We start from the raw sequence: 16,375 nt of genomic DNA, 5'->3' as shown, positions 1-16,375 counted from the left end.
AATTATTGAATTGTCGGAATGGTATTTGGCGATGTAAAAAAAAGGAAAATTTTCTATGCCTGCCATTCTCGAAATATTTGTTGTTTTTTTGTTTATTTAAATTTTGCCTTAAAATGTTCAATTTTTGGTTTGGTTAGTAATATCGTGGTTCTTTTTGTGATTTAAAGTTCTCTCACTGCTCTAGTTTTATTTTTACAATGGTTTATACGATCGCCGAAAGAGTTGAAATGATATTTATTTATGGTTCTCAAAATCGCTGTTTTCGTAGAAGTGCCACAATATTTAATGAGAGGCACCCAGATAAGCAGGTTGGGCATTATTACATCCAGAAGTTGGTAAGAAAATTTGAAGAAACTGGGTTTGTAGGTGATATAAAGAAAAATCAGCCAAGAATACTGGATGAAGCAACTCAGATTGAGGTTCTTGGGCATTTTGCTATGGATCCTGGTATGTCGACTCGTCAAGCAGCAGCTGCCACAGGAGTGTCTCGTGAATCAGTACGAAAGATATAAAAATTAATAAATTCCATCCTTACAAGCTACAGATTGTTCAAGAACTTGGTGATGACGATCCAGACAGGCGGATCGAATTTTGTGAATTAATGACCCAAAAAATAATAAATGAGCCACGTTTTATAAAAAACATTTGTTTCAGTGACGAGTGCACTTTTTATTTAAACGGTAACGTTAATAAGCAAAACTGCCGTTACTGGAGTGATGAGAATCCCCATATTTTTAGGGAAGGGCACACCCAATATCCCCAAAAAATAAATGTGTGGGCCGGAATTCTAGGGAATAATATAATTGGGCCATTGTTTATTGATGATAATCTAAATGGAGAAATTTATGCTGAAATGTTAGAAACAACTGTTGAGCCTTTAGTAATAACGGAATTGGAAAACCAAAGGGATGAAAATGGAGATCTTGTTCTTGATGAAAATTTATTGCATTTTCAACAAGATGGGGCCCCACCACATTATGTATTGCCTGTTAGAGAGTGGCTAGATAATCATTATCCAGACCAATGGATTGGTAGAAGAGGACCTATTGAGTGGCCGCCAAGATCGCCAGATCTCACCCCTCTCGATTTTTTTCTTTGGGGTCACCTAAAATCGGTCGTTTTCAAAACGCAGCCTGCCACCATTGAGGAGCTAAAACAAAGAATTACACAAGAGTGCCGATTATTAACAACTGAAGTTTTTAGAAATGTTCGTCAAGAGTTTGAAAACAGATTGTACTTTTGCTTGCAAAATAATGGAAGCCACTTTGAGCATTTAATAAATTAATTAAAGTTCAATGCAGATTTTTATTGTTTTAAAAATAGAATAAACGCAATATTGCAGAGTGTTTTCCTAGTTCTTAACCATTTGTACTAATGTTCAAATGTTAAATATTTTATGACATTTTCAAAATATGTTAATTTTATAAGAAATTAAAAAACACTTAAATAACCTTTAATAAAATATTAAAATTGGCATAACTCTACAATAAATGCATTGATTATTATAAGTAGGGTCGCATAATATAGGGAATTAATAGACCTTTCAAACAAGGTATCACTCGACTACCCTTTCAATTTAAAATTTTTAAGGGGGTGGTTCTGGGGGTTAGGGGGATGATAGTATATCCCTAAAAAATTCATCATTTTGGTTCCCCCTTGTTACTATAGAAACGGTTTTAAGCATTTTTTTATATCTTTTACGGTTTAAAAATTATAAGCCATGGCTACTCTTGAAATTGTCACCCTGTATATATAATTTTAAATGATACAAGTGTTTTATTCCTATTGAGCATTATCAGGCCTACAAATAAATTAAAATTTGTTTACAGAAAGAACGCTTATAAAATATGATAAAACTTTTTACCTAGACCTACACGCTACACAGATGACATTACAACTATTAACAAATCAAAAGTTAGGTTAGGTTGACAATATCCACTGTAAATAAAAATAGACATATAAAGGACTAAAAAAGAAAAAACGTAAAATGTCATAAGTGGGAAACGATCCAGCAACCTTAAGATACATAGGCACGCGTTTAACCCATAGGCCACCAAGTTATAGTTTCAAAGTTTCAAGTCTGGTTACAAAAATCAGAAAAATAATCCTAACTATATGAATTAATGTATATAATATTTTAATGATAAAAATTAAAATAAAAAGGACTTAAGCTTAAACAGACAGGTTGTTATAAATGAGGTGAGGCTCAAAAGTGAAAATGTCATTAACACACACAAGGACTGAGGGAAGTCCAGATTTTACTTTTAGGGCGTTCAGGTAAAATATCAGCTCCCTCCTAGAAAAACCATGTAAGGGGGCTAATAAATGATTCGCAGACGCCGTCACGCCGATTTAGATCATGGCAGTATCCCAGTACTTGTCCATCAAAGATGTAAGTTCTTTTATTCTGGTGAAAAATTTACATTTTATTCAATATAACCCTGATTTTGAAAAGATATCAGCTTTATCTATCTTTATTTAACATGTTCGTTGTTTTGAAAGCAATTGTGAGATTTGATAACTTAAAAAACTTGCAAGCTGAAATGAAATATTACCAAATGATATTGATCTATACAGGTTATTTTCATTATTAAGATGAATGTTGTAGGTGAGTTTGTAGTTATTATAAAAATTATAATAAAAGCGATATATTTAATTATGTTTAGTTCAGCAAGAAAAGCTTCTTTAGAAAGGGGGAAGTTGAAAAGGCATTAACAGAGCCAAATTCGTAGGGATGTGGGGAATTCAAGGAGTAGTGGAGAATATTGCCCGTAGTCGTGGGTTTGTGGTAGATCTCAAATTCAAGTTTGTTGGGATTTTTTGAAATAAGCACATCAAGAAAACGGCAACCTTCCTTTTTTTTCTTCCTCAATTGTGAACGAGATATGTGCGTGGAGAGTTTGTAGAAATGAAGAAATCTGCTAATTGTATATCATTGCCATTTCACTCCACAAAAATACCATTCACATACCTCCTATATACAGTGAGAAAAGGACCAAACCTACCCAGTACAATCCTTTTCTCCAAATCGTTCATAAAGATCTCATTCAGAAGAGGAGAGAGGAGTAGAAAGGCCTGTAGAAAAAGATAAAAAACCTGTGATCAAAAAATTTTGATGAAGTACTAGTTTGAGAAATTTTAAAAGATCATTAACAATAAGTCTGTCAAGTGTTGACTTAAGTAAAAGACATCTGACCAAATGAAGGCAATCACCACATGGAATGCTTGGGAATAAATTTTTAACATCCAGAGCGATTAGTTTTGAACCCCCTGGTATGCAGATATTTTTTTAAAAATTAGTTTTTTTCCTCCGGTTTTTTTCATTCGGTGAGTTTTAGAACTCCACCGAATTCTAAAACTAGTTTCATCTCTCAGTCTGGTATTTAATAAGGCTCACACGTTGTAACAAGGTGAGTTCACAAAAGACACTTCTGGTCTAATAGGGCAATTGGGTTTGTGGATTTTAGGAAGGTCATAGAGGACAGGAGTTCTAGGATTCATAGGATAATTTTTCTTTTTTCATATGAAAAAATTCTAAAGTCCGGTCCTCTTAGAAAAGTTATATTTTAAATTAAGAATCAAAAAAGTCTCTTCGTCAGAAGTAAAAACCCCATCTGTTTAAGTCAAGTACATTTTTGGAACTGAAAGTGACACTCTCCTAGCTGCCTACGGTATGCATTATTATTATTTTGTTTTAACTATTGAACTTGAGATGTCTTAAGGTGATGTAATTTGCGGTTTAAACGATAAAGAGTCCCTAGACCATAGAGATGATAAAAAATACCAACAAACTTGAATTTGAGATTGCAAAGCCACCGCTCCACATTCCTACAAATTTGCCTCTTTTAATTCCCTTTTTTATTCTTTATTATTTCTTGCTGAACTAAACATAATTAAAAATATCGCTTTCAATAATGGTTTTCCATTTAATATAATTAATCGCCTTTATTATAAATTTTATAATAAATACAAACTCACCTACAACTGTACCCTGCTATGGTAAAAGAATGTATTCGCAAAAATGACGATTTTGAGTTATTTACATAGCCCGATCCTACTTTAAAAGACCTATCAGTAGCTGCTCTTACTCCCGTTGTTGTATCATTTTTCATTCTCGAGTTAGCACGGTCGCCAAACAGTCTATTATCACTATTTATTAAGTTAAACTTTGGCAAAACAATGTTATCGACAAAATTTTGCCCAATTTACTTTGATAAAATAGTGTAATGGCGAATACCGTTGTTTTTTGATTTTTTAAGCACGTTTTAAAATTACATAATATAAATAATACGGAATATTTATTTCATTCCAGAAAATTGGGAAATAATTAACTTAAGTTTTATTATGGTTTAAAACTTTATGGTTATGTATTATACTGAGCTAGGATGTTTTAGAGCTGGGTGTTTTCAAAAAAAAATTTGTATTTACAAAAATAATAATGTAATGTAGGACACACGACCGTATACTTATATGGATTTAATGTAAGCTTTTAAAGGCCAAACGCACCGGACATTTTGGATTGCGGAATATAATTAAGTGTGAATGTGAATTTGAAGAAGTGAAGTTTACTTATATGTATATATATATATATATAACTAAAAGAATTTTTTTTTTTGGGTTCAAGGAATATTTGTTTTTGTTTTTATAATATGTTTTTGTTATTTTTTTTATGAAAAAAGGCGTTTATCATTTTTGTTTCTCTTAATATATTTATATTTCATATACCAAATGAGCATTAATATATATTTAGCGATTTGCCAAATAATGTATTATACAATAGCTCAAATAGGTAAGTTTTTATGAATGAAATCAAACTCTTTTACTTTGGCAATAAGATGTATTGGTTATTACATTATTTTGCCAAAGTTTGAGGATTAATAAAAATTAGATACTTACCTCTAATGTAGTATAATATTAAATCTTCTGTAAAAATTTGAAGCGTTTTGGATTACAAGAAAAAAAACACAATTTTTAACTTAAAACGCGTTTTTCTCAAAACTATATTTTTGCGAGTACATCCTTTTACCATAGCAGGGTACAACTTAATTCATCTTATTAATCAAAATAGCCACCTTTACAGAATAATATCCTTTTTTGAAAATATTTCTTTTCAGCTTGCAAAGTTTTTGAAGCCTTCAAATTTACTATTGCCTTTAAACCAACAAATTATTTAAAAAGGCAACTAGTTAGTGTGATAGATAAGGCTGATTTCTTTTCAAAATCAGGGGTATATTCATTAAAATGTAATGACTGTAATGCTATTTACGTAGGGCAATCAGGGCGTAAAATTTACAACAAAATAAAAGAACATACAGCTTTGGTGAACATACTGACATGATCAAAACTAAATCGGCGTTTGCGAATTTATTAGGCTCACACGATTTTTCTTTAACCCAGGGAGCTGATATTTTACATGAATGCTCAAAAGGCAAAAAACTGGACTTGTTAGAGAAAATAGAAGTAACTAAAGCTAAGAAAAGCCCCGTCCTTGTGTGTATTAATAATATTGTTACACTTGAACCTCACCTATAGATATATACCTCATTTATAGCAACCTCTTCACCTCATTTATAACAACCTCTCATCCTTTTTATTATAATTTTTATTGTTAAAATATTATATACCTACATTAATTGAAACAGTTAAGATTATTTTCATGGTTTTGTTGTGTGACTTGGTTGCTTATAGGTTAACCGCGCGCCTGTGAATCTTAATCTCTTTGCTGGATCGTTCCCCACTTCAGACATTTAACGTTTTTACTTTCATATATGTTTATTTATATCTATAGCGGATATTGTTAACCTAACCTAGCTTTTGACTTATTGTTGTAATGTGACCTGTGTAGATCTAGGTCTAGGTAAAAAGTTTTTATCATATTTTATAAGAGTTCCTTCTGTAAAAATTTTTAAACTTTAATTTATTTTTAGGCCTGATGATGCTTCAATAGGAGCGAAACACTTGTAACCTAGTAGGAGTTTTTACTTGTGTTTTGTTTTTTGTTTAGTCTCTTGGAGAAAGATAAATGATGTTTCTATTTCTTATGAATAATAAAATTTAAAGTTATATTGTGATAGCATGCTAATTCTTTCCAAGTTAATTATTTTAAGCAGGTTGTATTGGTTATGGACACACATTTTAAAAACAATTTATGAGAAAACTAAATAAAGAATTTTGAAAAATGTGTTAAAATAAAATATAAATTAAAGCACAATATCACATGAAGCAAAATATTTACATACTAAATATAGACATACGTGGCCGTTTTCTGGGCTGATCGTGACCTAACTGCCCATAATCATTGTTACCACAGGAATATACTTTGCCCTCATTTGTCAGAAATAGTGTATGGTTGTCTCCCAATGCACATTCAACTACTTTATTGGCAAGGTACCTGAAAAGAGCAAGAAATCAATAAACTTAAGCATTTTCAATAAATACTCATTAGGTAACATTTAAAAATAAGTTGAAAGTATAGTGATGGGATAAAAACTATATCACTGATCGTAAAAAGAGTTTTAAAGCAATATTTAATGCTGTTAACAACAAAGAAGAATTTCATGACTTGGATTAACCACCCCTGATTAATTTATTATGATCGCAATTGAATTAATCTGACGATTATCTTAATACATGTTTTTTTCTGCTACTGACTTCTGACCTTCTTATTAACTCACCATTAAGCAGATTATGTATGCCTTTAACTAATAATTAAATTATCATGTCATTAGGAACATAGTTCTTTAACAGGCGAGAGTAGAAGCCTATATGACATTTTAAAATATAATACTGATTTTATTTATAGATAAAAAAGTTAAAGCAAGAATACTAGAAATTGCACATAATATACATAAAACAATTTTAAATTTTATCAACATTTTAAAAATAATTATACATTTTTGTTTAAAAAAGTATGTGTCTCTACTGAATCATTATTAAAAAATTTAATTATCCTTTTGGTTCTACAGTTTTTTTGTGCAAAATTACACTTTATGCAGATACAATTTTAGAATGTATGCTCGGTTGCCAAATTATCATCAATGATTACCTTCAGCAAGCAAGCAATTTATTTTGATTTATTAATTAAAATGTATACTTCTAATAGTTACAAGATTCCTAAAAATCATAATCTTAATTGTGTTTGTGGGAAAAACACTGTAGTATTAAAAAAAACTAACTTTAATGCTCATAGAGTACACATTATAATGTGAATTAATTATAATCTAAATTGAAGGAACATACTAAAAACATTGTGTACCTCAAAGAAATTTTTTTCTATGAAAAAGGAAACTAAGAAAAACCTTCAAATGAGACAATAAAAGACAAACTAATAAAAAATAATTAACTCATAACATATATGACAAAGTTATTTTTTACTCCAAAGAAACATCCAAGAGCATTTTACCTAATATTGCAAAAACAATTAAAATTCATTTTTTTACTGAAAATTAAGAAGACTGGTTTATATATTTTTTAAAATAAACATATTATATCAACCACATAAGAAGTGAAGTTCCTATTAAAAATATATGCCTATGCTGGGAATTGCTTTCTTCTCATAAGAAAAAAATATAGGTAGTTATATTTGTGTTAAATATCTTAACATGCCATATAATATAAGTATATATTGTATAAGCAGCTTTTATGCAGTTTTTGAATGTGTAATATTTCTAGAAGATTGAAAGATCCTAAGAACACTGTCTCATGAATCATTAAAAGATACACAATATTTTGTCATATGATTCCAGGAAAAAGCTCTGGAAGGCCTAAAGTTACTACTACCCAAGTGAATTTTAAATATTGTTCATAATGCCTCTTTTTTCCTTCTTTCTTTCTTTTTTTTTCCTTCATCCGAAATTGTGCAAACACCAAATGAAAGTGAGCCTTCCAATATCTCGGCAAGGACACTATGAAGAAGACTACTAGTTGGCTTCAGGCCTACAGACTTGCAAGAAAACACTCACTGTGGAAGAAGAATGTAAAGCTACATCTACAATTTGCACTAGATCATCTTGACTGGACAGTGCAGGATTGGAAGAAGGTACTGTTCAGCGACAAATCCAAATATAATCTATTTTCTATTGATGGAATAATACATGTTCGGGGACCAAAGATTGAATAAGAAATATATCCGACCAAGCATGGAGGTGGTAACATGATGGTGTGGGGGTGTTTTCCTTGGTATGGTATGAAGCCTCTTCATTGGGGGGTAGGAAAAATGCACTGGTTCATATATCAAGATATTCTGCTGAATGTAATTGAGCCCTACACATTTCAATCAATGTCAGCTAATTTTGTGTTTCAACAGGACAATGATCCTAAGCACACTTCAAAGCTGGTAAAGGCATGTTTAGAGCGAGGAAAAATTACATAATTAAAGTGGCCAGCCGAAATTCTGGATTTAAATCCAATTGAGAATTTATGGGAACCTCTGGATCACAAAATTAATGACGAGTTATTTCAAAGACTTCTTGAAGGCTCGGCTGGTATGGACAGGACAATAATAGAAAATTTAATTGAATCAATGTCTAGAAGAATGCAAGCAGTAGTTAATACAAGAAGTTATCACACTTAATATTAATTTATATAATATTTAAGGTAAGAAATTTGAGTTTTGTATAGTTCTTAAGAATTAAAAGAATTTGTTCCAAGTATTTTGTCCAGCCTATTTTTGATTCCAAAGCTCAGCTGCTAGTTGATTTATTCATATATTACCACTACTTATCTTTGGTCTGCGGTACACAATAGTTTAGTTATTAAGATTTTACAATTAACAAAAACCAATCAAAAATATCTTAAACTCTTAAAAGTTCCAACCATTATGAACTATACTGTAAGAAATGCATTTCTGATTATTTACAAAAATATTGTTTCTTATTATATAATAATTATATGTAATGTGTTAATTAGAGGAAAAAAGTTAAGTTAAATGTTTTAACCACAGTCCCAAGTACAAACATAAAAAGTTGGCAGTGGCAGTGCAATTTTAATCACTCCATATAAATGTATATCAAATTTATTTTACACAAAAAATGTATTTAATATTATCTAAAATTTACTAAATCTATATTTGGCAACACTGTTTTTAATTTGTATCTGGACTTCATTTAAGCTCTTGTGTCATTGAAGGCATTCCAGAAATATTTTGATGTAGTGTTGTAAAAATCTGGATTAATACAATATCCGGACAGTATTGATTCGGATGAATTGAAAATTCGGTTTTTTCATCCGGATTAATTCGTCCGCTCGATGTCTCGCCCGTTCGGCAAATTATGCCATGTTTCGGGCTCGATGCTCGACCGTCCGATAAACGTTTTTTATATCTGTTTTTCGAATATATTTTGAAAAACATATACATTTCGTTTTTACATACTAAACTAAAATAGCTAATTATGTATGTAATAAATCAAGTGTATTTTAAACGATGCAAAATATGAATACAAAAATGCTTTGTTTCCGATTGCCGGGTTAGGACGATTTAATTCGGATTCTCTTAGCCGGTGGAAGGTAGAACTTCGTGAGCCTCGTGCAAGCTCATACAATTATTTCATTGCCGGTCGACGGGCGGCGTGTATCTGGACGATTTAGATATCCGGATTGATTCGGAATAATTTGATATTTGGTTTGAACGTACGATTAATCCGGACTCTTCGCATCACTATTTTGATGAAGCATTACAAGCAGTCTGGTCAAAAAAAAATTGTGACATAGAGAAAAGTAATTATAGTTACATTTAGAAAGAAAAATAATCTCCATTATATTAATAAAAGTTTTTCCACTAGGTATATTCTCAGATTCCTGACCTTCATGGATTATTGTGATTGTGGATTGTTATGAATTACATGGCTGCTACTAACAAATAAAAATGATGAATCAACTTTAGAACATTTATAAAAATTATCTCAGAAAGGTTGTTTATTTCAACTTCCCTTTATGGTTTCCTAATAGAGGTGATTATCAATTTCTTTCATTAGATGTTGATATTTATGGTAGCTTTTTTGGTTAATTGATGTGACTTTTCTTTAATGGAAAACTATATAATGGGGTTTCCTATTTGGACAGAGTAAGATTCATATATTGGGGGAAAGAAGATGTGATTGTCTGATTAATTTAATTTTAAATTATGCTGGTTGTACTGATTTTTTTTTGATTAAAGTTGCTTTAACAGGCAGGTCTTCCAGCAGTGTATTAACAGATCAAATCTACACACAATTTTTCATACTCAAAGACTTTAGTTCCTTGTAAAATTAAAAAGAAAGAATGTATGAACTTTGAATAATTTGAGAATTAAAAGAATAATTTGAACATTGGAAGTTTCTAGACACAAAAAACAAATTCTGTAAAGGTTTATGTTAATAATTGAAATGCAAATAGTCTTACCAGTCTAAGGCTCGTGGTGTAAGAATATGTTCGTCTTCGATGCCTCCCAAACCCAACTCTCCATTAATAGTGCTTCCCCAAGCATACATTTTGTCAAATTAACCACAACAACAATACGTATTGTTTTAACATTATTTGTACTTTGATAACAGTTATATAGTAGTATATACTTTCAATAATCTATAAAGTTCCCAGTGCACTTCACAGTAGATACTACTACACAAAGGATAAATTTAAAAAATAAAATAAATAAAGGTGAACCAATCGAAATTGAGAAAAGGTTTTACACTAGGGATTTTTAAACAAATCACCAAAATAAGTGCAAATAATAAATATAGTGCAATAAGGATGACATGACATTCGGAAACCACATCGCACGAAAAAGGTTATTTCATTGAAAACACAAAAATAATATAATTGACTTGGGCATGCGCGTAAAAAGGAGGTCATTACGTCATTGGGATTAAGCTGCTCTCTGTTCATTTATGGAATGTGGGAAAGCGTTACTCCTTATTAACAGCGAAACGGAATAAATGTCATAATATTTCGGACATTTCGGTGTCCCGCTAAGAGAGATCACAGCATAAAAATACACGTAGCAGTGCTTCTGAATATTACATAGCCACACAATTTTAAAGATGAAGAAGAAGAAGTAGATGCCTGCAATAATGTCAGCTGTCATCCGTCTCCCAGCAGGACACGTCATGCATTCGACAATCTGGGCATGAATGTTAATTTATGATCAGGGCCCTTGAACGCCTGGGCGATTTACGAAACACTGAAAAAGCTTCTACTCCTCGACATATAGATGGCGGTAAGAAAGCGAAATTACTTCTTCGAGATTACACGAACTGTCAAGCATCTGATATCGTCGACAATATTCTCAAACCTCGTAAGTGAGTTTTGGTTCAAATTCGTTTTTTTACAGCAAACCAATCCTCATATGTTTCTACGTTATATTACCGAACCTCACATAAAAATAAAAATATTTTAACCTTCATAATACAAACAAACCAAACCTCGTAAATTTTATTGTCCAAAAATAACAATCCAAACCTCATATATGGACATTCGCGTGCTAGAGGCGGTTTTCGCGCGCTTTAAAACGATATTCTAAGACCTCGTATGTCCGTTTGTTTACATTTAAAAAATACGTTTATAATTGCGTTGTTCTTAGTAGTCTCAGTTTTTACGTGCTAAACTTTAAAATAAATTGTGCTAACATGTCTGGAAGAGGATTAAGAATGTTAGCACTCATTCGAAATAATCAATAAAGTGAAATTCCTGAAGTGGACAGGGTATTACCTCCAGAACATTCAATGCCTGAATCTAACCTTCAAACAGGTGTGGATTTTATATAAATAGTATTGTATTTTTTTAATATTATTATTTTGAAAATTACTTACTTTCGTTAGCAATAAAATTATTTTCTCATCACTTAAGGATGCTTTTAAAAGAAAGTAAAATGAATGCCATAGCTAAATATTGTTAAAATTGTCATACAAAACCAAATATTATATAGGTTTTAACTTGTTTAATATTTTTGAACATTGGGCCAAGTGAATAATTAATTATATTATATTTTTTAAGTAAAACCAATTACTTTATTTTTATTCACTTGGCCCATTGAGCATTGAGTAGTAGTTGAGTTAGCATTTATTATTATTATCCTATAATATTATTATTTATTTTTCTAGCTTAAAAAGTTTTTGTTTTGGTAAAGACTATCTTATTTTTAAATCAAGCAGCTTAATTAATTTTAATTTTATTTTAAGGCCAAATACCAAAAGCATCAGAACCTATTAGTCAAATCGAATCTGAAGAAATCACGAAATTGTTCTAACATAATGTACACCCAATACCTGTAAGTTTAACTATTTGATATTATAATTTTTTTTGATAGAATTAGATGATTTTGTGTTTGTTTATTGGGTTTCAACTCGGTATTTTAGTAATGCTTGGGAACATTTTTTTGAAAATAACTGTATTATGTTTTTAGTACTGGATATAACTGACTCTCAGATAAGTGCAACAAAAACTAATATAATAATTGAATGTCCTGAAGATATTGCTCATGAGCTTGGCATCACAGTCGATGATGGCGAACCAAAATCAAACCAAGCAGAGCCTTCCACCTCAACTGGGAAAAATACTCAGCATTTCGATAATATCCTTAAAGATTCTGATAGTTTTTGTGTTCAAAATCAGCATGCAAATAATAATTCTCATGATGAAAATTCTTCACACTCTAATGAGAGTTATGAATCTGACATGCCTTATGAGCCATCCAGTGATAAAAATGGCTCAAGCACTGACGCCGAAGTTTTCATAAATGACGAAAACAGACAAGAAGCTGCAAATCTTGCAATTCCCAAAGAAAAGCAAAAGCGAAAGCGTTTAAAGAACGCTCGGTCGGTCAAAGTGGGTCAAAGTGACTGCTCATTATGGCAAAAAAATATAAATATTGCTAAAAGAAGAAAATGAGAAGAGTACCAAGATAGGCAGTTAAGTGAAGGGAAAACGATTCCAGTATTAAAGAAAAAAAGACAACTTGGTGAAGCTTGTTCTCGCGCGTCGTGTTTCAAGACTCAAAATAGAAACTGTAATCAGTTTACTCACGAGGATCGTTTAAAAATATTTAATAACTTTTGGGACAACATGGATTGGGGCCAAAAAAAAGTATTTGTTTCAGGACTAATAGATGTTTGTCCACCAAAATCAAGAAAAAATTATCAGCAAAAAAAATCTGTTACTTTAGTTTATCACTTAAAAAAAGATAACCAAAGGTTAAGCGTATGCAAACAAATGTTTTTAAATACATTGGGCATCGGAGAATGGACTGCTAGAGAATGGGCTTTAAAAGGACACCATAAGTCTTCTCTTAACATAGAAAAATTGAAAGTTCAGCTAAAACCCAAACGAAATAAACATTTGGAATCATTTCTAAATGTTCTGCCGGAAATGCCTTCGCATTACTGCATGTCCCAATCTAGCAAGTTATATTTAGAGTCGATCTTTAAATCCAAACAAGAAGTTTATGACGTATACGTCGAAAACTGCGCTGAAGCCAAAGTAAAGCCATTATCTCTTACTCAATTTAAAAAAAAAATTACACAAATGAACATTGGGTTATTTCAACCTAAAAAAGATCAATGCGATCTGTGTTGCTTGCACGAAGTAAATAACCTAAGTGAGGAAAAATGGCTGGAACATCAACAAAGAAAGGAAGATGCAAGAAAAGAAATGCAAGAAGACACTAATAAAGCTAAATTAGATAAAAGCACACTGGTGATCACAACGGACTTACAGGCGGTTCTTTTGTGTCCACTTTTGAAAGCCTCAGCCATATACTACAAAAAAAAACTAATATTTCACAACTTTACATTGTTTAATAATGTTACACACGCAGTTACCTGTTACGTCTGGCATGAGGGCAAGGGAAATGTTACAGCTAATGAGTTTTCCTCGTGCATTGAAGACTATATTGAGAAAAATCATTATGAACAATTAAAAGAAATAATTCTATGGAGTGATGGTTGCACATATCAAAATTGGAACCCTATTTTATCAAACGCACTTCTGCAATGTTCAGCACTAAAAAATGTGAGTATTATACAAGATTTTAGAGAAAGGCCATACCAAAATGAGTTGCGATTCTGTTCATAGCGTAATAGAACGCAAAATTAAGAATAGAATTATCAGTGTTCCTGCTGATTACGTGAATATAATTGAAACGGCACGAAAACATCCTACGCCTTACAATGTGATTTATTTAGAACACACATTTTTTAAAGCATATTCTAATTTAAAATATTATAGTTCTATTCGTCCCGGAAAAAAGGCAGGTGATCCAGTTGTTACAGACATAAGAGCCTTGCAGTATAATGGATCAAACCTTACTATTGAATACAAATTGAAAATGACAGATATTTGGCAGCCTATACCTCAAAGACCAGGGAAATTTTTAACTAGAAAGCCTGCGGATTTATATACCACTGCTCCTGGAATTCAAAAGGACAAGTATGACCACTTGCAAGAGCTAACCAAAGTTCTTAAAGCAGACTACCATCTGTTTTACAAAAATTTAAATTATTATTAATTTATAAATATTATAAGTTTTTGTTAAATATTTCACAAAGTTTGTAAGTTTCAAAATAAAATGCCCTGATTACTTGTTTTCTTTTTTTAGTTCCCTCACAAACCTCGTAAGTATAACTAATTTATAATATTCAAACCTCGTAAGTTATATTTTTCTATATAATTTGGTAATATTAGTTCAAAAACAAAAAATGTATACCATATCATTTTTATAAACAAAATAAATACAGTATATAATCAGTATATTTTTGTTTTACTTAACACATTGTAAATAATACCGTTTTTGAGCTCTCCTGAAAAGTTCCTGTTTCATACTTACGAGGTTTGAGAATATTGTCGTCGATATGTCATACAAAATGCAGCCATTTTTGATAGCTTCATTAGCTTGCAGAGGCTATCTTTTATACTTCTGCCGAACATAGAAATTGGCGATATTGCATTTGCTTAAGTAGTTATTCCAATAAACATTTTTTGTGAAAATAGCAAATGCAAATGGATAGGACAAAAGTGAGAAGTAGATTATGAGCAGAAGAAGCTACTATGTTAAATCTGTGGGCAGTAAAAATACAGATTTCCTGGTTTTATTAACAGGTCCAATATGTTTAATACTTGGGCTCAGATTCTTAAGCCACGAAATTATGAAAATCTCAGTAGTAAACAATTCTATTGGAAATTCTATTTGTGTGAAAATGATTTTACTCCTGATTCATTCATGCCCAATTCCAAGAGAAGCATTAAACCAGATGATCAACCAGACATTAAATCTTCGGTTAACCTCTCATTCTTAATACAAGGTAAGTTAGAATGGTCTTCATAACAAGTGACCCCACCAGAGGTGTAAGCTTAAGCTTAATTTAATGACAAACTGCTTCGTTAAACCGTTGATTGAATATTTGGGAATATTCAATCTTTTTGTGGCCCTAAAAAGGTAGCAAAAAATGTTTTTTTCAACTTGGAAAAGGTGAAACCTAGCTCTAGAAATTGACGGCGTACTTTTCCTTTTGAAACAAATTAATCCTTAACTTAAACTGAAACTAACTGTTTAGAGATATGAAATTTAGAAACAAAACATCCCAACGTCAAATGCGTATTTTGTTTATTTTGAGAAAGTGATCAAGCTCGTAAAAAAGACCTAAGTTATCCCACAAGACGCCAGGTCAGGTCAAGACATATTTCACATATTTTTCTAGCAGAATGAAACCTCTTGTACAACCTTGTACGCATGCTTTTTTAAAATGAAGGTTGATGGCCCATTTTGTTTGTTATTAATTTATTAAAAAATATTGGTTCTGGTTTCTGTTTAAGTTTGAATTTCTGGTATAGTTACTGTTTAAATTTTAAAAGATGTGAATATGTATAATATGAAATATAATAATAATTTGTACATTTTTTGTGAAAGAAAACTCTTTAATACTTAAGCACTTCTTAACAGAGCCCTAAACGATGATAAAATTATATTTGTAAACTTAAAACTGCGTAATTGCATTTCTTTTCTAATCTTTTGTTTTAGTTCTTCAATATTTCTTAGTATTGTAGCATAGACTTTACTTTTAAGGTAATCTAAAAGGTAAAAATGTACTTGAGTAAGGACAAAGTTGTCCTTACTAAGTTGTCAAAATTTCCATTTTCAGAAGAAAATAGTCGTCTTAATTCTGGTACCCATGTATTTTGTAAAAAATCAAGATATCTATCACCAGTTAAATTGTTATCAAGAAATATTGGGCCAATAATTCGATCTCCAATGTTTCTAGACCACATCTTTGTGCTTTATGTAGTGTATGCTGCTCGACTATCTACTTTGAATTTGGTTCGGCATAGTAACGACAATTTTGCCGGTTTACCTAAAAAAGAAAGCTATGCGATAGATACTTGCAAAGACCACATGATAAGATTTTGGCCT

At 31.2% G+C, this 16,375-nt stretch overlaps 2 protein-coding genes across 7 annotated transcripts in view; one reads left to right on the top strand and one right to left on the bottom strand.

The window, feature by feature from the left end:
• LOC126735893 (probable E3 ubiquitin-protein ligase HERC4) overlaps nt 1-10,761 on the bottom strand; it is a 56,300-nt gene extending 45,539 nt beyond the window's left edge. Inside the window, exons 1-2 of one of the 2 annotated variants that reach the window (XM_050440000.1) lie at nt 10,378-10,761; nt 6,240-6,391 (exon numbers count right to left, since the gene is read on the bottom strand). In XM_050440000.1, coding sequence (XP_050295957.1) covers nt 6,240-6,391; nt 10,378-10,466 — 241 coding nt within the window. In that variant the 5' untranslated portion in view covers nt 10,467-10,761. The remainder of the gene's footprint in view (nt 1-6,239; nt 6,392-10,377) is intronic. The other variant, XM_050440001.1, reaches the window with a different exon arrangement.
• Nucleotides 10,762-11,113: 352 nt separating this feature from the next.
• On the top strand, nt 11,114-14,548 carry LOC126735891 (uncharacterized). Of its 5 annotated transcripts, XM_050439997.1 has the most exons (4): nt 11,114-11,269; nt 12,153-12,241; nt 12,377-13,980; nt 14,197-14,548. In XM_050439997.1, the coding sequence occupies exons 3-4, from the start codon at nt 13,036-13,038 to the stop codon at nt 14,224-14,226; spliced, it is 975 nt and encodes a 324-aa protein (XP_050295954.1). In that variant the 5' UTR covers nt 11,114-11,269; nt 12,153-12,241; nt 12,377-13,035; the 3' UTR covers nt 14,227-14,548. The 5 variants fall into 4 exon arrangements, with proteins under 5 accessions (XP_050295954.1, XP_050295951.1, XP_050295952.1 ...); XM_050439994.1 differs by having other exon boundaries at nt 12,377-14,548; XM_050439995.1 differs by lacking the exon at nt 11,114-11,269 and adding an exon at nt 11,331-11,721 and having other exon boundaries at nt 12,377-14,548.
• The last annotated feature ends 1,827 nt before the right edge of the window (nt 14,549-16,375 follow it).

The sequence above is a fragment of the Anthonomus grandis genome, chromosome 5 (genome assembly GCF_022605725.1).
Source record: "Anthonomus grandis grandis chromosome 5, icAntGran1.3, whole genome shotgun sequence".
Classification (NCBI taxonomy): Eukaryota; Metazoa; Arthropoda; class Insecta; order Coleoptera; family Curculionidae; genus Anthonomus; species Anthonomus grandis.
The sequence above is the reverse complement of the archived record's forward strand: the minus strand, read 5'-3'. Positions and strand labels throughout refer to the sequence as shown.

Excerpts from the sequence above, each read along its gene's own strand:
- LOC126735891 (XM_050439994.1), top strand. The coding sequence starts at position 13,036 with ATGGATTGGGGCCAAAAAAAAGTATTTGTTTCAGGACTAATAGATGTT.